This window comes from Panthera tigris, chromosome C1, assembly GCF_018350195.1.
Source record: "Panthera tigris isolate Pti1 chromosome C1, P.tigris_Pti1_mat1.1, whole genome shotgun sequence".
NCBI lineage: Eukaryota > Metazoa > Chordata > Mammalia > Carnivora > Felidae > Panthera > Panthera tigris.
Window position 1 is genome coordinate 13,975,144 of NC_056667.1, and position 26,479 is coordinate 14,001,622.

The 26,479-nt window shown below is 53.9% G+C and overlaps 1 protein-coding gene across 3 annotated transcripts in view; it reads right to left on the bottom strand.

Annotated features, from left to right (window-relative positions):
- Positions 1-26,479, bottom strand: part of CAPZB (capping actin protein of muscle Z-line subunit beta) — a 134,209-nt gene that overhangs the window by 37,379 nt on the left and 70,351 nt on the right. For all 3 annotated transcript variants that reach the window (XM_007083759.3, XM_042997367.1, XM_007083758.3), the window contains exon 3: positions 2,570-2,691. In XM_007083759.3, coding sequence (XP_007083821.1) covers positions 2,570-2,691 — 122 coding nt within the window. The remainder of the gene's footprint in view (positions 1-2,569; positions 2,692-26,479) is intronic.

The window sequence follows — 26,479 nt, forward strand, 5'->3', positions numbered from 1 at the left end:
TTACCCAGAATATTCTTAGTGGAAGGGGCACTCAGAACACATTTAAGAGCTTAAATGGAGGCCATTTGAAAAAAGACAGATGGACAGGAACGGTTAGATTTCAAAAGTCAGGCCTTTCATTTCCCTCAGAGAATGCTTTTTGTTTGAGCTAACAGGTTTCAAACAGTGCTGCTGGCAATGGTCACGCCATAAGGATCTTATTTAAGCAAACGATCAAACACAGTTGGGATGGAAATGTGTGGAGAGAAATCAGAAGACCTTGAAGTTGTACCCCGAGAAGGGAAAAAGGAAAGAGAAGTCCTGTGCCCTGAACACCCTGGGCTCCTCTTTGGCTGAGGTCCCCAGGAGGTGCCCCAGGAATGCGGGAGCCGGCGGGGCAACCTGGAGGGGCTGCAGGCACTGGGGAAGCCCGGCCCGGGCATGGACACTGGATACGGAAACAATTCCAGCCGTCCCACAGGCTGCCAGGGACCAGCTGCCGCACACAGCGGACTGGAGTTTTCAGGTGGAAAAGAAAAATACAATGACGACATTGAGTGAGCAAGAGTCAGCTCAAGGGCCACCTCTTCCCGGAAGCTTCCTGAACCCTGTGCCTGGAGGGGCCGCCTGTCCCTTGGTGGTGTGCCGCCCAGTCAGACCACTCGGCACCGCCTCGGACCCCTCTCCAGCGAGGACTGGCCCTTCAGGGCGGAGCCCGATCCATCCCGGCTGCCACAGCACCTCCAGGCATCTCCACCTCATCCAGCCCTCGCTCAGGAACTCCAGGCCATCCGCAGCCTACCTGCCATCTCCACGTCCTACCTAAAGGACATCTCAAGCTCCTCCCACAGTCCTCCTCATCTCAGTCCGCAGCGGCCCCCACCTCCCCATCCCCCCTCACTGCTGCTTCCTCCACGCCCCGGCCCCGCGACAACGCTGCTGAATCTACTCCCGGGACGGGCCTCTCAAGTCGGACAGCTGCTCACCACCTCCACTCGGGTCTCTGGTCTGGATGGGGCCAAAATCTATTCCTGGCCTAACTTCGAATCGAAGCTGGCAAGGGGGCACGACTGTAAAACATTTGTCTCGTCTCTCCGTAAAGTCAGTATCAATGAAATGTTCGTAATTCACACCAGGTTCCGTGCCATTCAGCACTTGGCCTGTGTCACTTCTTTTAACCCCTCGTAGCTCTGTGCTACGTCCTTCAAGGCCCTGCAGGACCTGCCCTGCCGCACCCTTGACCTCAAACTCCCACCCTGGCCTTCCTGTCAAGCTTGAGCCCGACCAGCGCAGCTCCAGCCAGGGACTTTACGCCCAGAACGCTCTTCTCCCAGACCCGCGCATGACCGAACCTTCTCATCAAGTCTCATTTCACATATTCCCACAGAAGTACCGTCCCTGACTTTCCATCCTGCCTCTCCTTTTGTATTTTCTCGATTCACTTTTCACAGTCTCGGTTGACTTCTGCGTTCGCTACTTGGCTTCCTCACTGGGACAGAAGCTCCATAGAAAAGGGACTTAAAGAGTGCCGGCACACAGAGGACAGGCCTACAGAGACGTCACCACGCGTTCTGCCGAAAAGAACAAAGCCCCCGATTTCCAGGTTAGAGGTGAGAACGCTAAAGACCAGAAATGGTAAGTCATCTGTCAAAGGCCTTGTGGCTACAGGGGCCAGCGCTGGTTTGGAGCCAACGTTGTGACTCCAGGTAATTATTCCCTGCTTCCGTGTCTCAGCCCCTGCCCCCTGCCCCAAGAGAACATCAGGCCGAAGCTGTAAGACTCAGCCCAGGTTGTGTGGCCTCCAAATAAACCTAAAGCAGGCTGCATTCCTCCACCATCCTCCAAGGCAATGCACACAGCAATCCATCACAGAAATGCTGGACAGTTTAGGGATTCCTGATGTTTAACAGGAAGAACGCCTAGACACCCTTAAAACCTAACTCAGACATCACCTCCGTCAGGAAGTTTTCCTGGAGTTTCCCCAGCCTCTTCTAGGCTACCTGCAAATTCCAAATGAGCTCGGTTGGCCCTGGTCGCATGAACCACATCACACAGTAACCAGCTGCTAAGTGCACCTCCTGTTCCGGAGTGGCGATTCTCCAATGCAGGGGCCAACGTCAACTTCGTTGGGTAGGGCCCTCAGCACGGCGATGGGAAGAGGAAGGAGAGCTGTGGATCTGGTGGACAGAGCTGCCTCCCAACGTCCCTCACTGAAGCAGTCCCTCCTTGCTCTCAAGATCCCCGTTACGTGCACACCCTATACCTTGCCGTTGGCATAGCTTAACGCAATTACTGTTTTGTAACAACAGCCACCTCCCGTTAGATTGGAAGGGCAGGGGCCCTCGCTCACTGCTGAATCTCCAATGCTTTCTGGAGACACCCCACAAGCACCCAGTGGTTGACCGGATGGCAGGATGGATGGTGGGAAGGGATGAAGGGTGGGAGAGAGGGAGGAAAGTCAGGGAGAAAGAAGGCCGGTGGGCTGTGAGACTGTCCAAGTTCAGTGGTCCTCGTGCTGCTGGGCCGGTGGCAACGCCCGGCCCGGGCTCCGGCCCACCATGCCTGCCGCATTCTCGGGATGGGAGCTCACCTGTACGAGTCCCCATCTCTGTTGTAGTCACACAAAAGGTAATCCTTCCCCACCACCTTGTCTCTGGCGATTTTCAGGGGCTGGTCAACAGAAGACAGGAGATCTTCACACAGACTGGGGACCTGGCAGAAAGAAAGGAAAAGGCAGAACCGGGGGGTTAAAACAACACGTCAAAACCAGGTTGGCTAATGGCAACCAGAGCCACGTCGTGGTCAGCATATTTAACATCTGGCCCTTGGTACTCTGCCAGAATTATGGGCCTGTTCTTTTCTTTTCCACATGTGTCTGACACCAACTGTGTCCCTCCATAAAGAAACCTGTTCTTGAGTTACAGCGGAGCGTGATTTCCAACACAGCCTTCCTTCCAAATCTGCGTGCAGCGTTAATTACCTGGTCGCCAGGGTGGTCTGGTACATTTAAGTATGTATATGCTTGCTATTGGTCTCTGGTGGGCAAAGTACAAGCTCAAGTCCTGAGAAGAAGGTAAACATTTGAAATACACAGGAATCCAAAGAACTCTGAGAATAACCCGTCCGTGCCGGAGAACTCCCACAGGCTCCCATGCCGGGTGGAGTTTCCAATACTTTCCAGGCCCCCGGCCAAGCATTGCCAGGCTGGCTGGCGGAGTCGACCCTACCTGCTGCAAAGGTAGCTACACACCGGCCTCCCCCAGCGCCAAGCTCCAGCTGGCTTACCTCAGGTGGACCCACTGGGAGCCATGTCACCGAGAAAGAGGGCCCCAGGGCCTGAACCCCACGACAAATGCTGCCGACTCTGACACGTGGCCCCACTGGTAACCAGGCCGCTGGCCGCCGCCTCCTCCTCCTCCTCCTCCCAACTCAAACATCAATTTCCACCAAAATATTCCAGGAAGCGATGGCAGCACTTTCTGAAATGGATTCCTTCAGGCCTGAGTCACTTCCATGCTGTATTTTCAATGTGCTGACTTATTCCTTTCATGGGCCTGGGTTTATGGAGGCCCCACCATATCGTTTACCAGGCAAGCGGCTGCCAACTGCACCAACAGCCCTTCCAAATGGAAAAGTTAAATCATGTGGCAAAGATACCCAGCAGAGCGGCTCAGCAAGGGGGCAGACGGCCGCGGCAGTTCCCGCGTTCCTCCAGAAGACCCTTATCGCCTCCAGAAAGGTGGTGGTGGGGAGACTGCCACCCCAGGGACCACCCAGCCTCCGGGGCCTCTCCGGGAACCCCTGCTGAGCCCCACGGTGCTTCCGGGCAGCTTGTAAGGCCCTGGCTGGCACAGCTGGAAGACGGTGACCCTGTCTCGCATAAACTCCAGCCTCTGTGAGGCAGAGGTTCCCTCTATGTGGACCACTGCCAGTCACCTAGGCCCCCAAGAGATGCCGGCACCACTAACTCCTATACACCACCTGTGTCCAGCTCCCACAAACACACACACACAAAACAGGGCTATTTTCTTCCTTTTTTGTTTTTCTTTAGATCTTATTTTAAAAATAATCTCTACACTGAATGTGGGGCTCAAACTCACAACCCTGAGATCAGAACTCTCATGGTCCACCGGCTGAGCCAGCCAGGCACCCCAAAACGGGGCTGGCCAATCAAAGTTAGTTTTGGTGACGGTAACATCCTACCCCCTACCAAGTGTCTGTCATGTATCATGGCCTGTCAGAGTACAGATGGTCAACTTGAGAGCTCACACACAACCTGTGAAGTAGGCATGTATTACCCCCATTTTCCAGATTACAGACAGCCGAGGCCCAGGGTTACCAAGCTGCCCAAGGGCCACACCAGGAGCAGGCAGCAGCCACAGAAATCCGCCCCCCCCCCGCCCCCACCTCTGATGGTAACCCTGACACAGAAGAGGAAGGACAGTGCATGCCAAAAGCACACTGTGGTGGCAAATAACCCCCTTCTGCTCCCACCCCCTGCTCAGCAACCAGTGGCCACAGGGCCTGGAAGAAAGCCCCGGCCACGGCAAGGCAGATTTTAACAGCTTCCGCCCGACGCCGCTGGGATCTGGAGGTGGTCTTGCTTTGCTGCTGTAGGCCCAGAGGAACGGCCCTGAGCACCTGCGCCAGCCCAGCATGACGAGCCCCTCCCCTAAGCATCACCGTTGAATGCGCTGGACCAGCTCACCCGGGGGCCCTGACTTCTGCCTAGAACCCCATTCTAACTGGCTGGCGCCCCTGGCACTGCTGGCCAGTTCATCCCGGACTGTGGCAGAGAACAAGCCACCAGGCTCTGACGTGCAACTTCCGGACTCCACCGCTTACCGTCCCTGCGGCCTCGGGCAAATCATTTTTACGTCTCAAAGTCCTTATCTGGAAAGTGGGGATAAGAGAACCAGCTCATCGAGATTTGGGGGATCACAGGAGGCAATGCCTTCAGCATTCCAGCCATGCCCAGCACGGGGGCATGCACGCACACTAGTACTGGACAGCGAAGCGCCCGCCCTCCCCCCTCCGTACCCGCGGCGGTCATCTGCGCTCTGTGACTGTTTGATGGCAGCGCCAGTCCAGGTCCCACCTGGATTCACCGCACTGCCTCTTTGGGATCCTGATAAAACGGACCCTTGAGAATCCAGTTCTTCTTGCCTTCAGTTCTGCCTGGAGCCAGCTGTTGCCCCTTCCCCACCAGTCCTGCTGCTTTGCAGGGACCCCCACCCCCCCACACAGGGAAGCCCACAAGATCATGGGATTTGGTATAAAACACGTTTGACTTCACTGCCATCCCAAAGGTGAATCCGTGGATCAGAAGTATCTCCATAATTTCTTCCTAGCACTTATGCTAACTGAAATGACTTTTAAATTTATTTGTTGTCTGTCTCCCTTCCCTACAATGTCGATTTTTTTTTTCCCAGGGCAGGGACTTCAATCTTGTTCACTGCTGGATCCCCAGTGCCTACGGCAGTGTCAGAGGCATAGTGAGTTCTCGAGGAGATTTGCATGGGAGGGAGGAATTTTATAACGCAAAGCCTCCCAAACACCAATCAGCTTTGTTTCTAAGTTAATAAGCTGGTGTGCAGCAAGAATCTTCATCAAAAGAATCTGTCGTCCAGAACTGAACTCTGATGGATGCCAGTGACCAATTTTGGTTGTGGTTCCAGCCAGACAATCTCAAACCTGAATCATGACATGGTGGAAAAGCCCTAGACAAAGAGAACTAGAGTTTTAAAGTTGGGGGGAGGGGGGGGCGCGGTTTATGAATACAGACCCCGAGGAACACAGCAATGGGGGCAAGACTGAGAACTGAGAGACCGGGTTCTAGCCCCTGCTCTTCTGGCAGACACACCGGGCGCCGACCCGGGAGGCTGACGGCGGCCTGTTATGAAATGAGACGTTTACTTGGGTTTTGTTTTACAAGTTGGGAACTCAGTGACCTACTCTTCTTTTTCTGTTTTTCTTTCTCCTGGGACCTCCCCACCTCCACCTTAAAAAAAAAAAAAAAAGCACTTCTGGCCTGTGAAATCAAAAAACGTGGCAGCCACTGGTCTAGAAAATGGGATCCAGCCCTCCCTGCCTGTCAAAGTAGATAGATCAGGGTAACTCTCAAGGTCAGTGTAAAGAACCGGAAGGGAGGCCACTCCTCCCACCTTGGACGTCCTGTCCTTCAGAGCACAAAGCTGAGGCAACAGTGCAAAGGGTCTGTGGTACCAGCCGTCATCAAGAGCCACTCTCGTAGCCTGCCCAGCCTACCTTTCCTATTCTGGTCACAAAGCTTCTCAAGCCCATGAAGCCCGGGGCAGGGCTGACCTCCCCTCTCCACCGCTGCCCACGGGCAGCCAGAGAGCCTCGGCCCCTGGCCTACTCAGGGATGGGGCCTTCCTAGGAGTTTTCTCCAGGGGCAGATACACGGCCTATATTCCCTCTGCCAGGGAAGCGGGGGTGGGGGTGAGGGCCCTGGGCTGCGGCAGGCCTCAGGAGAGCATCTGCATGAGCTTCTGAGCGAGGCAGAGCGGGTGATACTATCTGAGCTCCTAGATCCAGCCGCCCTCGTGACTGGGGCTTTTAAAGTCCATGGCCAGGTACTAACCAGAACAACATACATCTAAACTGTCACTGAAAAATTATGGCAGTGCACCAGAAACCACAGAGAACTCCTGAAGGCGCAGGGACGTGCCCTTCCGTGAAGAGAATCTGGGACGTGACACGGCCGGCTGATTCTTCAACCAGGCAAGCACAATTTTCGCCTTTTGGGTAAACTTTCAAGTTGGACCATATTTTTGTATTCCAGTCCCTTCCACCAGTCCTGTTTCTCCGGTCAAAGACAAAGTGCCCTGGAAGAATCCTCTTCCTGTCGCCACGGGGACGGAGACGTGTGGATGACACGGTGTGTCCACAGATTTGTGCCAGCGCAGCCGCTCGAGGGTGCGTTAGTCATGATCTGGCACCACCCACACCTGTCTGACTTCCATTCCGTCCTACCCCCCACTCCTGCCTGCAGCCTCCCAACACCATCCTGTCCTGTTCAGCACTCCCTCCATATGCAAGTTAGCACATGCGTTCTTCCACTGGACAAGTCCCCGCATATAGGGTTGCTGGAGAAAATACAGGATCGGGCGGTTCATTTTTAATTTCAGATACACCACGAATCTCAAAAACATGGGGCGTACATTTTCATTTGCCAAACCTGGCAACCCATCCCCTTCTCTCAAACCCTACCACCCTTAAGAACCCAGCCCGGGGCGTCTGGGTGGCTCAGTCGGTTGAGCGTCCGACTTGGGCTCAGGTCATGATCTCGCGGTCTGTGAGTTCGAGCCCCGCGTCGGGCTCTGTGCTGACAGCTCAGAGCCTGGAGCCTGTTTCAGATTCTGTGTCTCCCTCTCTCTCTTTCCCTCCCCCGTTCATGCTCTGTCTCTGTCTCAAAACTAAACGTTAAAAAAAAATTTTTTTTAAGAACCCAGCCCCAAATCCGACTTCTTCGTCAAGGTGCCAAATTCTTTGGAATTCCTGGAGTAACACCGATGTCAGCTGAACCCCAAATGCTTTGGGGATGGCTGTTCTAACACTGCCATCAGCTATCACTTTACTCCTTCCTCGCTACTTAACATTCTTTGTCTTTGAGTGCTGTGAGCCTACAGAGGCAGAGACCAGTTCCTGAGGCCGAGCCCCACAAAATGCATGGTGTGGCCAGTGCTCCAGCAAGTGTGCCGACTTCTTCCGTGGAAGTGGGTACTAATCTTGATCGAGGTTACACCAAAACCCAGAATACAGGCAGTTTCTCTCTGCAGTCGCTTACTTACCGATGCTCCCCCTGCATTCAACCCCAAGGCTACCCCCGCTCAGTCCTGTCAAGTGCTTAGAAGAGTGGAAGAAATCACATTAAGTCTCAAAGATCAGGAGTTTGTAGAGCAATTTAAATGAAAGAACGGGTCCAAACAAAGCCAAGAGTTCACTCTGGGCTGCGTGTGTCATCGGCTCCACTGCCTCTGAAGGCAAGAACACGTGTTTGGTGCCTACACCCAAGGGCCGGATGGTTTCTGTCCAAACTGCACATCTGAACTGCTTCTCGGCCTTTGCAAGGAACGTTCAGATAACACCAAAGGTGTCAGATCAATCCTGGCTGCTGGGGGGATTTAAACTTAATTCCCAGCGACTTGGAACAGAAAACAAGGACGGCGTTCTGGCCACCCTTCTGGTGGTGAGGTTCAACTTCTCCACTGCATAGACTCCTTTGAGGCCACACCCCAGGGACCACCCAGCTCTTTAGTGACATCATCATCTGGCTCCCTGGTGTGGGGGGAGGATGGCCCTGGAGGAGGGGGCGGGGAGAGGAAGAGTGAGCTGGGGCAAGGAGAGAAAAAACGCCAGGGGGTAGAAGGTAAAGGACAGGCGAGGACGCCCTGAGCAGCAGCCACAGATGACCCTTTAATAATGAGGATCAAGACAAGCACGCCGTCACAGCCAACACCAGGCACTGTATCACGAACTCTCCTGGCACCACCTCCTCTAGGCCTCAGGCACCCCAAGTGTGGAGCAGTTATAGAATCCTTATTTTAAAGACGGGAAAAACGGGGCCTTGAGAACTTGCGCAAAGTCACAGCACTACTCGCCAGCAGTCTGGGAAAGGACACGGGAGATACGGAACGGCTCGGTCGACAAAAAGTGCATCCACTCTTGCTGTCGCCCCAACCTGAATGCTTTTCTATCTAACGCAACAGCAATCACATGAAAAGAGATACAAATCAGAAGTTTCCGGCCACAAGTGAGGTTCGCGTCTGTGCCGCCATGTGGTTCAACTTTGCCTCTTCCCCTCCTCCGTTAGTTATTAATGTTGAAAACAATTGTTCAACCAGAAAAAGAAACTTGAGATGAACCCTTAAAAAAGCACAAAAGCCAGACCAGTGCAACTCCACGGATAATCTAATCCACAGCACCCCCGTCTTTAAGAAGTGCACCCTTGTACCTCAGTTTTTAAAAACATGGCCAAACGAACACATTCCATCTTTTGATCTGCCCGCTGGCCGAGAGCCCGCCACCAGAGAGATAAGAATCGAAAACAGACCCTGTCCGCTGGGTCGCACACTCGGATGAGTGATGTTGGAATCACAGCCGGGCACAGGCCTGGCTGGCCCCGCTCCCCTCCCCGCGCTCCCCTCCCCGCGCTCCCCTCCCAGGCATCGAGGTGTCAGGACGCCGGGCGGCCTGCAGGACTCCGGGCGGCCAGCAGAGGTCTCTGCCTACAGTTTGCTCCTTTTCTACTTTCGAAGGCTACATCCTTCCCCCCTTTCCGCTAATACGAATACAAATAAAAATGAAATCTAAAACTAAAGAGGATGCTTTTAGGGACACAAGTGCTGGTGTAGGAAACAACCTACAGTGTGGCTTTCCGGAAAACACCAACCTTGAAATCAAACACCAGTTCAAATCCTCAGTCTACTGCTTCCTGGCTGAGCGTACCCTTCCTTAACCTCAGAACTGGGGCTACGATACCCGCCTCAACGAGAGATTCATTCCACTTAATGATGCTGAGCACCCACACCAGGCATGTGCTCGGTGCCATGGACTTGGTAGCAGACAAGATGGACCCACGCAGCCTGCTCTCCCAAAGTTTGTTCCGGCCGCTGGGAACAGACAAGTGCACAAGGAGCCATCCTGAGTGGTGGCGAGGGTGGGCCTGTGGAGATTCAGTGGTCCGGGAGTTGGCAAAGAGATGACACACGAATGAAGGAAAGTGGGGGGGGGGGGGGGGAAGGGGACGCTGTGATGGGAGCAAGAGCCAGCACGCAGATACTGCGGCAAGGAAGCCACAAGGCGAGCGTAAGGAAGACACGATCATCTGTGGCCACAAGCCACCCCTCCCATGACAGGGAGCCAGCACTGGGAAGGGGCTGTGCTGTGGGGGTCCCTGCCCACATGAAGCCCTCCAGCCATGCCTGGACCTCAGCAGAAATCCTAAGGCCACCACCCAGCATAGAGCCTGGTGAGAAACAGGAGCTTCGCACCTGCTGAACTCGTCCCCGCACTCCCAACCACACCCACACAGGGGCGCCGTCCCTCCTTCCCACTTCAGATCCAGCCCTCTTCTAATTCATCCATCACTGGACGCCAAGAATGATATCCCTCAAATGAAAGGACAGACTATTCTTCATCGGCAGTCTGTAAATTATTTAGGAAGATGCACAACTGAGAAAGAATATCACTGAGTGTCTGAAACAATTTCCCAATTTTGGAAACATTAAAACGTGATGAACCATGCACACTCAGATTCAAGAGGCTGGTACCTGTAGTGCCCCCAGCAGACTAAGTACGTGCTCACAACGGGCACACAGCTGTTCGCTGGGGGACAGTCCTCAGGGTCTGAACAAAGCTGGCCAAACAGTGCTACCACCAGGAAATTGTTTTTTGGTCAACAGATATTTTATTCTACTTAGAAACGAATTTTTCACATGCCATTAATGACAAAGAACTTTCTCAAGAAACCAGTCCCCCTCTCCCCTTTTTTCTTTTCTTAGGCAGGTGCCCTAAACCACCCCAGAGAGAAATAACAGAGATGAACTTCCTGGGCTGGGTTTCAGCCATTCATACTCAAGACTCCAAAGGCTTTGCCTTCTAGAAGCTCACAGCCTGGAATAAGAGGCCAGAACGGTTTTCTAAAGGAAGGGTCAGGAAAGGGCAGAACAAAAAGAGGGCAAATTGAAAGGAAAAATTAAAATCACTATCTGTGAGTCAACCACAGGCGAACACACAAGGTTCCTGTTGTCCATTTGTAACCTTACGCTTCCCCGAAGGGGATGAACCAGGCAGCCGGAGCCTAATTAAATTAACCATTCCCTGGCCAGGGCTACAAGTCCACATCTGGTGGAGGCAAGTCTAGAGAATTCAGGGTCATTCTAACCTGCCTGCTCCTTTTAATTAAGGCCTTGTCCCCCAGGGACAGAGCACAATACACAAACACCTTCAAGAAGCCAGAGGCAGAAAAGTCACCAGACAGAAGTCACTGTGGCCTCGGAGCCTGTGCAGGCAGTTACCCCGAGCAGAGCCCACTGCCCCAGCGTCCTATACAGTCCATCCAGACCGAGGCTGCTCTCCCCGGGGCACCTAAGAACCCCTGCCTGTTCCCCGCAGTCCTAAAGCTTCAGAGAGGAGGTGACTCCCTGGCCTATGCTCCTCCAGGCCACAAGGCCTTGGCTGTGGGCCTCACACATTCAGGACGGGGTCTCTCTCCTCAGGACAAGGGTGGGGCCTAACACTGTCGGGGCTTCCAGTGCTGGTGACATGGTGCTCCAGTGCAGAGCAGCAGGGTCCCTCAGGTCAAGTTCTGATCTTCTGAAGGCTCCCAGAATGTTCTCCCTCCTGGAGACTCGGCTAGGGGGCTGGCTGGCTGGAGGCGAGGGTGAGCGTGCCTGTGACCGCTGGCCCCTCAAGGCAGACGGAGACTCAAGCTCTCAGCCCTAGGGATGTGACGAGCACCCGGTGGCGACCATACGGAGACAAGCGTGGACAGAGAGCTGTGACCCTCTTGCTGGATGTTCCATGGTCCTGCCTCCTCAGTCTTTGTCATTAAGGGATTACTGTCTTGGCTGCATTCTTAGAAATCACTTCAAATCTTTCAGGGAAAAAGACCAGGTAAAAACTACATGAAAACAACTTGTTGATAATGTGATCTTTACACTAAGGCCCTGTAATTTCATGGGAAGGACAGGGGATCTCCACCCTCTATTTCAGTTTCTGTAATTTTTTTTTTAATGTTTACTTCTTTCTGAGAGAGACAGAGTGTGAGCGGGGTGGGGGTGGGGGGGCGGCAGAGAGACAGACAGACACAGGGAGACAGGATGTGAAGCAGGCTCTGGGCTCTGAGCTGTTAGCACAGAGCCCGATGTGGGGCTCAAACTTGCAAATGGTGAGATCATGACCTGAGCCAAGATCAGACGCTTAACTGACTGAGCCACCCACCCAGGCACCCCCTCTATTTCAGTTTCTAAAAGCTACTACCTGGGGACACCTGGATGGCTCAGTTGGTTGGGCATCCAACTCTTGATTTCAGCTCCAGTCAAGACCCCAGGGTCATGGGTTCAAGCCCTGCAGCAGACTCCATGGTGAGCGTGGAGCCTGCTTAAGATTCTCTCTCTCCCTCTCTCTCTCTGCCCCTCTCCTTCACTACAGCTGTGTCTAAAATTTTTAAAAAATTAAGGAAAAAAAAAAAAAAGCTATGACCCTAGCAGCTGTAGATGTTCTTCTAAGTGGTTATGCACAAGGCGTTTTTTTAACATTTATTCATTTTTTAGAGACAGAGCATGAGCAGGGGAGGGGCAGAGAAAGAAGGAGACACAGGATCCGAAACAGGCTCCAGGCTCCGAGCCGTCAGCACAGAGCCTGACGCGGGGCTCGAACCCACGGACTGCGAGATCATGACCTGAGCCGAGGTCAGACGTTTAACCGACTGAGCCACCTGTGAGCACCCACACACACGTTCTTACTTTATCATTATGGCAACCCTGTATGACACACTGGTGTCACTGTCATCCCAAATTATCGCTGACCAGAGAGGAAGACGCTGAGGCACAGATGGGTTAAGCAATGCGGCTGAGGCCTGCAGTTAGAGGAGGCCCCTCGGCCGGTGCCGCCTGAAGCCTGCTGCCTTGCGAGCAGCCATGGGACAGAACTATTTCAGCTGGAAGGATCACCAAGTGGGTGGTGGCAGAGAGGTGCACCCGGCCGAAGTGGGGTTTGCATGACGAGGTCCACGTGAACCACCCCCCCTCCCCACAACGGCCTGAGGGTAAAGCAGCCGCTCTCAGGGTGGAAGGTGAACGAACAATCTGCCCTCTTGCTCATCGCTGGGCACTCGGGTCTGGGCCCGGGCTCAGGCTTTACAAAACCCGCGTGCGAAACCTTCATGCGCAAGCCCTCCTTAAAGCTACGAACAGGCTACCGTGGAAACGCACACGCTGAGATCCTGGTAGGGAACTGACAGAGGGCATGTGCCGCCCGAGTGAGAAGTGAGCTGCCAGACGGGCAATGCTGGTGAAACGCAGAAACGTTCTTCACTGCTGGTCGGGGAAGGCTCAGCATGGCGGGGAGCAGGGGACAAACCGCTGGGTACCCATCCATGCGCCCCGGCACAGGGACAGGATTCCTAGAGTGGGTGCGGGTACGCCGACCAAAGCAACACCACCCCCCCCCACCCCCCCCACCCCCCCGCCGAGGCCTCACAGGGGGCCAGGTCCCGGTACACCTTGCTCCAGAGACCCTTACGGCCGACTCTGGGAGGCCAACGACCTCGCGAAGCAGCAGCGGAGGCTCAGAGCCATGCAGCCACCGAGTCATATGCCAGAGTTCCAGCTCTTTCCACCACACATTCTCCCCAAACTCTCAAGACCACAAACTTCCAAACAACCCTGACAGTCTCGCAAAATTCCAGCAATGTGGCTGGTTCCTTTCAAGTGGAAATGTTCGTGCCATCTGTGTGTGTGTCTGAGCGGGGCCGGAGGCCAGCGCTGTTGTGCCACGTTATGTGAGGCATGCCCAGAACAAACTGGGCCTTCCCCCAGCCCCCATTAGCACAAAAACCATCCTGGCTGGCCGGCCACAATGTTTCCCACTGGATTCCTTCCACTGGATGGATGCCTCATCAGGTTTTGTTTTAATTTCACTGAGTCACCCAGAGAAAATGACCACGCACAAAGAAAAATCTGTAATTCTTCCTACTGGGGAAGTTGGCTCCACTTAGGAGGCACCAATGTGTCCCCTTTCATTGGCTGGGTCTTTCCAGGATCAAGAGCTCCTCTGTTTCTCCACTTTGGCCCATTAAGAGATAAAACTCAAATTTGACGTTCCAGATGAAACCCACCCAAGTGCATGAGGGGTTAAATACAGTGTCCCCACCCTCAAGGAGCTCAAAGTATAGGAGGAGAGACAGGGACACAAACCAAGTCCCGATGTGCTACGTGCTATGGACAGGGAGCACTGGATCGGCCACAGAAACGAAGAGGAGGGCTGCCCAGGGCTCCCTCGGAGGGGAGAACGAGCAGGGGAGTCCAGGCAGATGTGTGAGGAGCTAGCCGGGAGCTAAGTTACAAAAAGTGAAGTGCGAGCGTGGCACGGCGATGCCTGGGGGACTGGGGGGGAGAAGGGGCACCCACCTGGACAAAGGAGTATGGCATGGAATCCGGATGGCTGCACCACCCAGTGCATATGCTAGAAACCCATGAAACGTACACCTTAAAAGAGTGAATCTTACAGCAAGTAAATTATATCTCCATTAAGCTGTTGTTTTAAAAAAAAAAAAAAAGAGAGAAATCAAGAGAGAATGTCCCAGGTGGAGAGCACAGGTACATCCAGGGAAGTCTAAGTTCAATGCAAATGCAAAAATATCAATTTGGGTCTTTTTAATTTTTTTTTTTTTTTACATTTATATATTTTTGAGAGACAGCACAAGCGGGGGAGGGGCAGAGAGAGAGAGAGAGGGAGACACAGAATCTGAAGCAGGCTCCAGGCTCCGAGCTGTCAGCACAGAGCCCGACACAGGGCTCGAATTCACAAACCGTGAGATAATGACCTGAGCTGAAGTCGGATGCTTAACCAACTGAGCCACCCGGGCGCCCCCAATTTGGGTTTTAGCAGAGAATATATTACATGATTGAAGTCTGGGTTAGTAAGCATCTGGGCATCGGGGGCCAAAGGCAATGTTACTTTTTCCTTCACTCACAGTAGCTACTGGAGCACCAACCCTTATAACCCAGAGCTTTCCCACATCAAAACATATTAATAAACAGAGCACACAGTAGGGGACGCATCATCAGCCCGGAAGCCGGAGCTGGGTCCTTAATGAAATGGGCATAGACCACTGGATGGTCCTCAGTTTCCTTATCTCTAAAATGGGCCAACTGAATGAGATGGGTCCTTTGCTTCTCCAAGGCAGAGAAGCGGTGCCTGGTGGGATGCTGGTGGAGAGGGACTCAGGGTGACAGGGCCTGACTCTGTTGTGTTTGTGTTAAGATTTAGCTTGAAAGAGGATTCCAGTCATTAAAGAAATATCTGAAAGCCACCAGACTAGATGACTAGCAAGGTTCATTTTAGCCTTAAGATTCTGCAAAGTCTCACAGATCAAGACAGTCTAGGGCCACCTGGGTGGCTCAGTTGCTTGGGCGTCCAACTTTGGCTCAGGTACGATCTCACCGTTTGTGAGTTCGAGCCCCTGTGCTGACAGCTCAGAGCCTGGAACGTGCTTCAGATTCTGTGTCTCCCTCTTTCTCTGCTCCTCCCCCACTCACACTCTTGTCTCTGTCTCTCTCTCAAAAATAAACACTAAAAACAATATATTAAAAGAAAAAAAAAAAAAAGACAGCCTATGTACTTATCTCTATGACCGTCCAGGAAATGGCCTTTGGAGCTAATCAGAAGCTTGTGACGTTCTTCCTAAAACTGAACACAACATCTACTGAGCGAGGCACTGTGTGTGATCCAAGAGAGCCTAAGAGCTGGGCCCACCTCCGAGGTGCACGACCTCAGGACCCAGACCCAGCACAAGGGAGAAGGAACAGGCTCCTGCATGGGCTTCGCCCTCAATCCCACACTCGAATTCAAAGTCGAACAGAAATTTCTCTATTTGTACACAGAACCTACACTACGCCCTCTTCTCTCTTCCAGGAGTGACCTCCCCTACCCCCTCAGAGCCCCCCACGCCAATTCCACACACCAAAGGGAAGCGGTGTTTTCCTCCTGCCCATGACAGGATCTTCATCAACTTCAGTGTCCCCGTCATGCATCTGAGACCTGGTCACCAGCAGTGAGCACGCCATCCGCTCTTAAAGGGACTGCCGATGGACACACATCAGAAACCCCAGGTCCCCGAAGGACATGCAGGCTGTTCCAGGTCCCGGCCCACGTGCTAGACCCATTTCCAAGGTCAGGGAGACAGGCTGGGCACGCCATGCTGCTCTCAAGTGCTTTCCATCTGGTCCCAGATGTGCTCTACAGGGGTGACCCAGGCACTGCTCACCCAGGGCCAGTGCCTGCCAGGCTGCACAGGCCTCCCTGTTGACTCTCCAAGTCCTGGGGAAGCGGAATCTCTTTCCAACGGACTTTGCTGTCTCACGGTTGTCATCGACCAGAAAGCAAGACCTAATCTAGAGAGATACTCTTCAGGCCTCCTCAGTGGAGGCTCTCCAAACATTACCTAAAACACTGCTCCCGGGGGTCCACCGGCAACAGGATGCCACACAGTTCCTAAAACGCAGACGCCAGATAGATCCCTGACTAGGGAGTTCTATTAGGGCAGGGCGAGGCCGAGGAAGGGGTCTTTGTGGGTTTCTGATGAATCACGCCTCCCAGCTCCAGCTGACAAGAACCGCGTATCTTTTTCCCATCAGGAGAGCGCAGCCTCCTGCTACCGGTGATCCTCACGTAGATCAGACTCCTCCTGAACTACTTCCCTGACCTCACAGTACTGCTGCCCACCAGCCAGCACCACGGGAGGACCGAGCTCTTTTGTTCATTTTGCCCAGAACGAAACCCAAACGATACCCTTGTCCTTCGTGCCTCCAGGAGGGCAACAGCACGGGCACCGAGGGCACGCACTGCCACCTCCCGGTGCCAGGGCAATGTGCACCCAGCAAGTCTAACAGAAAGGACCACGGAGCGCCTTCACGAACGATCCAACCCAAAGAGACGCAAATCCGTGCCCGGCAGAACAGAAACCAAAGAGGAAAGGATTTCCCCTCTTGGAGGCGTGCAAGGAGACTTGCTGAGCGGCCAACATTTTGGAAAGATGGAATTTTAAACACAAACACGAAAGGGCAGAGATTGAGGCAGAGGAGCCGGGCACACAGCTGGGAGGCCCTTTAATTAGGGAAAGATTTGCAAAGCCTGTGGAGCATCGGCAGATTTTCCCCAGGTCTCCGGAATGGAAAGAATGTGGAAACCAACAGGGTGACCAAGAAGTTTGCGTTCGGCTTGACACTCTCACCAAGAGTGAAGCCCACGGTCCTATCTCCTGCCACCTTTTCAGCAGCTTGGTGATCGATCCCTTGGTGCAACAGAGGGGGATGCCCTGGCCTGGGAGGAGACATGCTGGACTGGCTCCCTCCTAAGAGCACTTCCCACAATGCACAGGAAACCTCTGCCGTCAAGGTGTTTTATTCACATTAAAAAAAAAAAAATTTTTTTTAATGTTTATTTATTTTTGAGAGAAAGACACAGAGCGTGAGCAGAAGAGGGGCAGAGAGAGAGGGAGACAGAGAATCAGAAGCAGGCTCCAGGCTCTGAACACACAGCCCAGAGCCCGACGCGGGGCTCGAACTCACACACCGCGAGATCATGACCTGAGCTGAAGTTGGACGCTTAACCGACTGAGCCACCCAGGCACCCCTATTTATATTTTTTAAGTTTATTTATGTGTTTTCAGAGAGACTGAGACAGTGTGAGTAGGGGAGGGACAAAGAGAGAGGGACAGAGAGGATCCCAAGCACACTCCCGGCTGCCAGCACAGAGCCTGACGTGGGGCTCAAACTCATGAACCGTGAGACGGTGACCTGAGCCGAAACCAAGAGTTGGAGGCTTAACCGACTGAGCCACCGAGGCGCCCCTGTCAAGGTGTTTTAAGGCAGAAACATAATTCCAGGGAAAACTAAAGAGCCCCGCACACCTGGGGCTGCAGTTCTCGTCTGCACGTATTATATGGCATTTTCATAAGCGTTTCTAATGGACTTAAATATCAGGCACATGGACAGATGGTCTGTAATAAAACAGAAAAATGATATCCCCCCAGCTCCATTCAGGGGGAACGCGTGCCTATTCAGCTCCCAAGGGGCAAAGGAGGAGGCAGTGGTTTTCCCCACATGGCCAACACCCGTGTGGCCATCTTCTGTCCGGGACATCGTGATGTCCCACACGGCACCAGGGCACGGTCTTTTTAGACAGGTGCTTTGGCTCTCCTTTGCAGGGTGCCCTGTGCCCCAAGTTCCCAAATCTAAGTTAGGTGACAAGGCTCAGGAACAAAGGCGGGGCGGCCGCGCCCCTCTCCTCCACCACAACCTAAGAGTTCAGGAGAAACAGAACGCCGGGAGCCTATTGCTGGTAACAGAAGCTGTAGCTGTTAGCAACCGGGGCTAAGGAGACACCAGGCGGTGACGGAGTACCCAAAAGACCAGATTTGGAAAGCCCAAGGTCCCTGTGAGATCACACAAGATACAGGCGACTGGCACTGCGGCTGCACGAAGCACTCGGGGTCAGCAGGGCCAGCCAGGTCGCCGCTGCCCAGGCAAGAACTGCCGGGGACTCTTCCACAGGCAGGCAGGCTCGCCGAGCAACTCAGGGAAGAGGCACACTTCCCAGCTCTAGTCTTAAAACTGCAAAGAATCAATCGCTGTCCCTTCTATTATGTGGCTAGAAAGTCTGAGTGGCAACTAACAGCTGGTCCTCGGCGAGACTGGAGTGTGCACCCATCACTTGCTTTCTGGCAAGGGACTCACAAGGCCTGAACCGATGCCCGAAGCTTACCAGGCATCAACTCGCAGGTCTAATCTGGACAGAGACACACACTCCTACCTGATCTTTGTCCAGCTAGCTCCCTTCCTATCACCCTGTCTCAGGCTTCACCTACTCTAAGAAGCTTTCCCTGAAACCCACCCACCAAGGGTAAGCTCAATGCCCCTCCATGCTGCCTCCATGGAGCTCTGTGTTCCTCTCCATCGGAATCCTTGTATTAAATCCATCTGGATATCTGGCTTCCCCACGACTGTGGGCTCTCTGGACACAAATATTATCTTACCACTCTGACCCCCGTGCTTCAGCACAGGCTCTAGCGCTTAGGGGTCCCTTCACTGGGGGTCCCTTACGTGCCACACACTGGGCATACAAAAGTGAACAAAGCAGACAAGATCCCTGCCCTCGTAGAGCGTAGGGGGCAGTGAGAGTCCCTGAGAGTACAGGGGAGTACCATGGCTGGGGTGACCAAGAGACAGGGTGGGGGAGCGAGGCCAAGGCAGAGGTCCGAAAGATTAGCAGAGCTGGTGCGGAGATGTTATTCCCAGTAAAGGGACGGCAGGCACAAAGATCCTACTAGACAGAGCACAGGGCCTTTGGGAAACCCTAGCAGGTGAGTATGGCTGGAGTGGAGGGGCCTCGGGGGAGGGAAGGGGGAAAGAGGGGTTGACAGGGTCAGGTCAGATCAAGAGTTGTTAAACCCAGACTGTTCTCTGGCCTTGATCCTGATGACAGTGTGAAGTCAGGCAGGGTCATGGAGGGTCACGATGAAAACTGCATCTTGGAAAGTTTACTCTGGCTGCTGATAAGGAGGTGGACTTATCAGTCCACCCGGGTGTGGGACTACAGACAGGGAGGTCCAGAGGCTGTCAGAATAATCCAGTAACCTAGGGAGGGGTAGTAGCAACAAATGTCCACTGAATTGCTCTAAATGAGGATAAAGATGCCTTCGGCCGACAGGCTGGATGGGGGTGGGTGGGACTCCTTACAAGTGACCACCTCGGGCACATGGAACCATGTCTCCACTGGCCTCCAACAGCCCGAGCTGCACCCAGTGCTCCCGGGGCCGGCCTCTGTGCTGGACTCCCAGACGTAGCTCTTCCAGAAGCCACAAACCCTCCTTCATGCCTCCACTGCCAAGACCCGAGAGGTCAAGAACTAGAGGCGATGGCATTTAAGCCCACTCGTCACGGTGGGAAGATGTGGCACGCCCACCGCCCCCTTCCCGGCCGGATGACAGCACCACCTCCCAGAGCCCGACCAAGCCGCACTCCCCCACAACCCAGCCAAACCAGACAACACGGGGCGCACGGACGAGGGACACACCCCTCCTTAAAAGGACAGCTGAACTGCAGCGGGAAAGCCGCTCTAGTTCCTGTGTTTCTTCTGCACCCACTTCCTGTTGTCACGAAAGCCGTAAGGAAGGTGCACCACCTTCTCTCTGTCACAGCAGTCGGTGTGACCCAGGGAGCACTCATCGTGTGCACCCAACGCTGCCCCGAGCACTCCCTTTAGTCCTTCCACCCGCCCTCTGAGAACAAGGGGAATTCATAACTCACTGTGCCGTACACATGGGGAAACGGAGGCACAGGGAGCCGAAGCAGCTTACTCAAGGTCACCCCGGTCTTCAGGGTGCACCAGCCCCAGCTAAGTCGTGACCCTGGTGATCTTAAAGACGTGCAGGGGTTTCCCCGTGTCCTGCCACCTGCCGGGGCCACCAGTGCCGACTCCGTGGGGCTGAGGCCTCCCTGCACCCTTTCCCCTCTCTCCTCAGACTGCACGGCTTTACAAAGCATGTACGGAGGATCCTGCGCTCTCAGAGTCTGGGGACGGCTGGGTTTACTGGACCATCAACCACTATTTATTTAGCATCAGCAATGTGGCCGGGCCTGTAGACCCCGGGGACACGGATGAGCAGTGTTACATTCCACAGGTGCTTTGGAACCCGAGGGCCCTTCGGCGGCTAAGAATGCAGAATCGTTAGGCAGCCAGGCCCTGGCGAGTGACACGGCTTGGAGACGTGGTTCCCCCCGGCAGGAGGAGTTCAGAAGCGGGAAGGTCAATGAAACAGGGTGTGAGAATGTCGGGGAAGCAGCAGCAAGCAACTTTCCAGGGCCCGACGCACACCCCTTACTCCCAATTTACGTTCAGCACCGTCAGAATGAGGGGAAATCCACTAGCATGAAGAATAATCATTTCCAGCCTGGGGCAAACCTCCTAAAGCGTTTTGTTCTGAACCCAGAGTGTTATTTTAGCTTCCAGTCAGGAGTAATTAAGTGTGCCTCCGCATTCCAGGAAGAGGAGAGAGGGAGATTAACGATAATTAAATCTCTTCTGCATTTGGCCCCGAATCCCTCCTCGAGTGGCCTGCTGTCAGATAACTTTTCCAAAACCTCCATCTGACACGACTCCTACCAGCACCATCTGCAACATCAATTCTGGTCTTGGCGTGAAGGTTTCAATTACACGCAAGGTAACAGGCCCCCCAGGACCAGAGAGTCTGGAGTTTTACAAGCACGTTCTTCCCTCTTCTCCTGCACACCACGCATCCAGAATTTGGTCGGTAATCGTTCGCAAGGGGGGAGGGCACAGGGACAGCCCCTCCGTGAGGCCTCTCGAAGGCAGGTTCTGTGCCTGTTGTGATTGACACGGTCTCTAATGAACCTTAATTGTGAGCCCAACAGGCCCAGGAAGGCAGCAACAGATGTGGCGACGCGGCAACCGCAAACCGCCTAATGAATAAAAAGTGTCCTGCCTGATGAGGGCCAGTGACCCCAAAACGGAGGACGGAATCATTCCTCACCCCTGCACCCTTTTCTACAGCGCTGACTCCTTCCTGCAAGCGACGGGAAGCCTCCGGGTGGCCCGGGAAGGCACCCGCCTCGGCGCTCCCAGTAGAAAGAGACCGCCGGACCTGGGGTCACGTCATCCCCACCTCGGCCGCCCCTGCAACTGGGAAGGGGACTGAGTAACTTCTTGCCGGCGTGAATTACTGTGACGGCATCTGCATTCAGAGTCCGCCGTCGGCTGGGGACCTGCGGTGCCCAGGAGAAAACTATTCCTGGAGAAGCGGTGGGCACAGACAGCAGGGCGACAGAAGAAGGGGCGTCTGAGTCCAACGGACCTGGGGTTGATCCTGACCCTGCCACTTACTCATTAGCTGTGGGGCTCCGACCGACTCATTAAGCCTCCTGTTTCCTCATTTGTAAAATGGGGATAAGACTAACCTTGTGGTTTGTGGTTTAAATACATTAAATAGGCAGAGGGTCAAGAAAGGGATTTGGCATCTGATAGTTACCAACTAAAAGCCAGGTGACCAGCAGAGTTTTAACTCATTCGCACAACGGCCACATTGCACGTGTGCAAGAGCCCCGTGCACACGGCTGCTTACTCTGAGCCAGGTACTGTGCTCGAAGCTTCACACATACGCCGTCTCCAGTTTTCAAGCTCCGCGTCATCACGCCCACCCCTTGGATGAAGAAGCCACAGCCCACGAGTCTCCCAGCTCAGACACGGTGACGACGAGAGCTCGGCTTGGCCAGGCCCTTCGGTTTCCAGGTGCTCAACCGTATCAGGTCTGGTGCTCCTAGTGGGCATATCGAGCACGGAGTGTCAGACTCACGGGTGCCCTAAAACTTCCTAACCCAGAACTTTCCAGGAGTTTGATCTTCAAGCATACTCAAACAGGCTTCTGTAGCCTGACAAAGGGTATATGCGGAGGGGGGAGATGGTTAAACAATCGGTCTGTGTCCCAGGAAACGTGCTGAATAAATGGATACTCTGCCGCGAGCCCACCCCAAACATCCACGCTGCGGCTGGTGGCACCTCGCAGGCATTTTCTGCATCGGGGGATGAACAGGGTGTGGCGGGTAAGGTGCTCAAGTAGCCTCCCCACCCAGAGCCACAGACTCAGGAGAGGGGCCGAAGGGGAAAGGCCATGGAACAGAGGCCACTGCTGGATGACTGTGAAGGACCCGCAGACGTGGACTTGGAGGGCTGGTCCTCAAGCTGGGGAAAGGATGCCTGGGGGGTCGCACTGGCAGTGCGGTGCGGGGTGGGCGGGGGAGATGAGGGGGGGTGGGTTCAGGCTGGGACAAGAGATTAGCAGTCCTGATCAGACGGAAGGGGAACCTGGACAACAGAGAGGGATCCTGAGGGTTCTAAGGTCACAAGAGGTCTGTCCCGGATGATACCCGGGTGCCTGGGTGGCACCTCCGGGTGGCTGAAGAGAAGGCGATGAGGTCAAATGCCCTGTGAGCCTGTCCGGTCCGCCGGCTGGTCCTCGGGCACTGAGGTCGTGCTCCCCAGCCGTCGGACCATCCGACCCGTCCTGTCTGGCTCCTCCGCCAGGGCTTCCGAAGGCAGAGCTCCAAGCGTTAGGAATTCAGGGAACCGAAGCAGGGAGAAGGGCGCCCGCCAAAGCAACAGGGGAGAAGAGGGGAGACGACTCACACAGGCCAGGAACCCCCGTCCACCAGGACGGGACGGGACACATCATCACCCTATCCTGCGGCATGACAGATGCCCTTACTGGCCACGAAACCTGCCTGCCACAGTGGGACTCTGACCTCCTCTGCCGACTCTGGGGTTGAGGGCAATGGCGTCTCCCTGCTTTCCATTCAGGAATCCCCACCGTCAGAAGACGGGGCAATGGTTTTCAGGACCACCTAAAAACGCCTCAGCGGAGGGCCTTCTCACCAAGTCCCAGCAACCGTGAGCTGGGTTCTAAAAACCCCAGTGAAAGTCAAGACCGGAACTGTCCACCTGTGAAAACACAGGAAGGCTGCTTGGCGTGTCGGGGCACGGCCCCTAGGCTGGCAGAACCCAGGAGTCAGCGAACAGGTCCTGGAAAGCCATTGGAGATAAGAAAGGCATCAGCTAGCATTTATGAAGCACCTGTCTGTCATGCACGTCGACGCTTTCCACATACCCCCAAATCCTCACAACTGCTCCAGGAATGTGGTGTTCTTACTTCGATCCTCTATGTTGGAGGACCTTCTGGGAGGTGAAGCGACCTGCCTGTGGGTGCAAAGCTGTTAGGTGACCCAATGGGCTTCAGTCCCCGTCAGCCTCGCTCTGCCCACGGAAGTGAGCTGCGGAGGCAGTGGAGCCCCACCCTGGGGGACATGTGCCAAAGGCCCCCGCCTGCTCGGCTCTCTCCACATGTTTACCATACAGGGCGGCCCGTCCGGTCCCAGACCTGAGAGAAATCAATTGCCTCTTCTGCCAGCAAAAGGGGATCCTGAAAGCAGTGACACTGACACAAGGTATCCATGGTGATGTTCTTTTAGTCCCAGGCAAGAGAACCCAGGTTCTGAGACTGTGACCGTCCGGCCCCCACTTCACAGGAAGAGCAGGAGACCCAGAGAATCCTGCCCATCACAGCGAAGTTAGTGGCAGAGCCAACATCATAGCCCACGACCCCTGACTTCCAGTAAGATTTCCTTAATGTACACAATGCTTTTATCCACCTTCCTATTTCCCCCTACTGAAGGAGCAAGAAGTTCCCTGAAGCAGTTCTCTATTTGAAGAAACCACAAGGAAAGCTATGTTCTTTCTAAGCCATTTCGCCAAACAGTTAACAAAAATTTTAAACTTGGCCGACATCATACTTATGGCTGTGGTCAAAAAGGGTCTAGAATCCAGGTCATTTGATAGGCAGGTTATGAACTTTTCCAGGAAAGCAATGTTTTCCAAAGTAGATTCCATGAAAGTGAGGTAGAAAAATGCTAGTTTAAAAGAGATGTTTTGTTTTTTTAACTGCAGGACTTCTCGGTACCTTTAATAGGACAACGTGGATGGTGAAGCTTCTAGAGGGCAGAGTGTGCCACGTTTTCCCCATTGCTCACTCTTTGTTCCTCAAGAGACTCAACCAAGGTGAGCCGACCGATTTCACGACAATCAGGAGAAATGCAGGTTGTATCCAGGAGGAAATACAATCCATCCACTGAGCAGAAACCCAGGTCATCAGTGAAGGACTTTTCCAACCTATCCTGTTTCATTCTGCATTCCTCTGAGAAGGACAAAAAGGATGTGGATTAGACGTCTGCACTGCTCGCTCACGCTCTCTCTCTGCCTCTCTGAATCACCTATCTGTGTGCCTGGCCCTCTGTCCCAACAAAGGATTCCCACTTTCCTTACTGGTGGAGGCCACAGCACATGGCAGCTGGGAACACGAGAACCAGACTGCTTGTTCAGAGCTTGGTTCCAGCACTGCTACCTGGTGACCTTGGAAGAGCTGCCCCAGCCCCTGCTGCCACTTCTGGCCAGTGGGAGAGACGAGAGCGACAACTTCAGGAGGAGGTTTCTCAAGATTTGAGGAGGCATGTTCTGTATCATAAGCGGCAAATACTTGTCAGTCTATTCTCTGCCCTTTCATTTTATTTTGTTTCAACTTTTTTTTGTTAATGTTTTTATTTATTTTTGAGACAGAGAGAGACAGAGCATGACCAGGGGAGGGGAAGAGAGAGAGGGAGACACAGAATCCAAAGCAGGCTCCAGGCTCCGAGCTGTCAGCACAGAGCCCAATGCGGGGCTCGAACTCACAGACTCTGAGGTCGTGACCTGAGCTGAGGTCAGATGCTTAACCGACTGAGCCACCCAGGTGCCCCTATTTTGTTTCAACTTTTAAGTTAAAATTGCATACGGTCACAGCCATCATTCTGGCATTAGTTTCTATGCCTTAGTAAAGGCCTCCCCCATCTGAATACCAAATATCATCTCTGCTTCCTCTCTGGTTCTTTAAATATATTTAAAGTAAATATGCTTATTTACTTTTGAGAGGGAAACAGAGTGTGAGCCAGGGAGGGGCAGACACAGAATCCAAAGCAGGCTCCAGGCTCTGAGCTGTCAGCACAGAGCCCGATGTGGGGCTCGAACCCACGAACCGCGAGATCATGACCCAAGCCGAAGTCGGACGCTCCCCTCTGGTTCTCGCCTGTCCATTTCATATCAGTCTGTAAGGAGGAGGAGGGAATGCAGGCTTGGTTTTCCTTCCAAGTTTTAGTTGTTTCAGCAATTTGACCAAACAATCAAGTGTCTTCTCACAGGGAAACATGAACGTGACCTGTAATATACCCTCAATGCTTGCGTGACTGGGCCCGTCACTGAGCGGTCGGCTCCGCTCGCTGCTGCCCTCGGTTCTGAGCTCTGTGCTGTCTTCGCACACGGCCCGCCCGCCTTTCGTGGAGCCCGTTCCTCGCCGGTGAAGTTCTGCCACTGCCACCAACGGGGTCTTGTCCTCCCAGCGCCCCCAGCACCTCATACGGCCCAACCGGCTTCCGCTGGGCTGTGTGCTGATCCTGGTCATTCGATCTGCTGGCCCATCCCTTCAGTTCTTCTAGTGCAATAGCTTGCTTTCTCGAAAATTTTTAGATTTGCTTTATTGACTGACCGTTACTTGTGTTGGGGCAGAATGTTTTAAAGAGCATCCCCTGCCCCAGCACACACACGGTGTGGGCGTGTGAGCATGACCGTGCATGTGTGCATGCCTCTGTGTGTGTGTGTGTGTGTGTGTGTGTGTGTGTGTGTCACCGAGGGCCTCTCCTCTGCACCACTATTCCAGTGGAGTCCACTCCTCCCAAAAGCCAGGCCAGGCAGGAGTCGGGGGGCAGGTTCTACGTGCTTCAAGCTCTGATGGAGCTTCAAGCCAGAAGAGGCAGGAAGAAGTCTAAGAAGGCTTTTTCCCTCAGGTACCTACAAGTTCTGTGGCCACCGGCCTGACCTCATTGTGAATCTCTTTTACGGTCTCACCTTAAAAGAGGATTTAATTTTAGCAGGGCACACAGAAAGTGCCGGACTGTCACGTTTTCATTTTTCAGACCGTAATTCAGTGGACAACACCGAGTCGGACCTTCCCCTGGGCCGCACCCCAGGTGCAGGACAGGACACTCTCACTGTCCTCATCCATAGAAGGGGCTCTGCCCGCGCTCCTCCTAGAGGAGCTGAGAAGAGGACACGAGGCGACAGGTCAAATGTATTAATAACGTGGCCCACATACAGG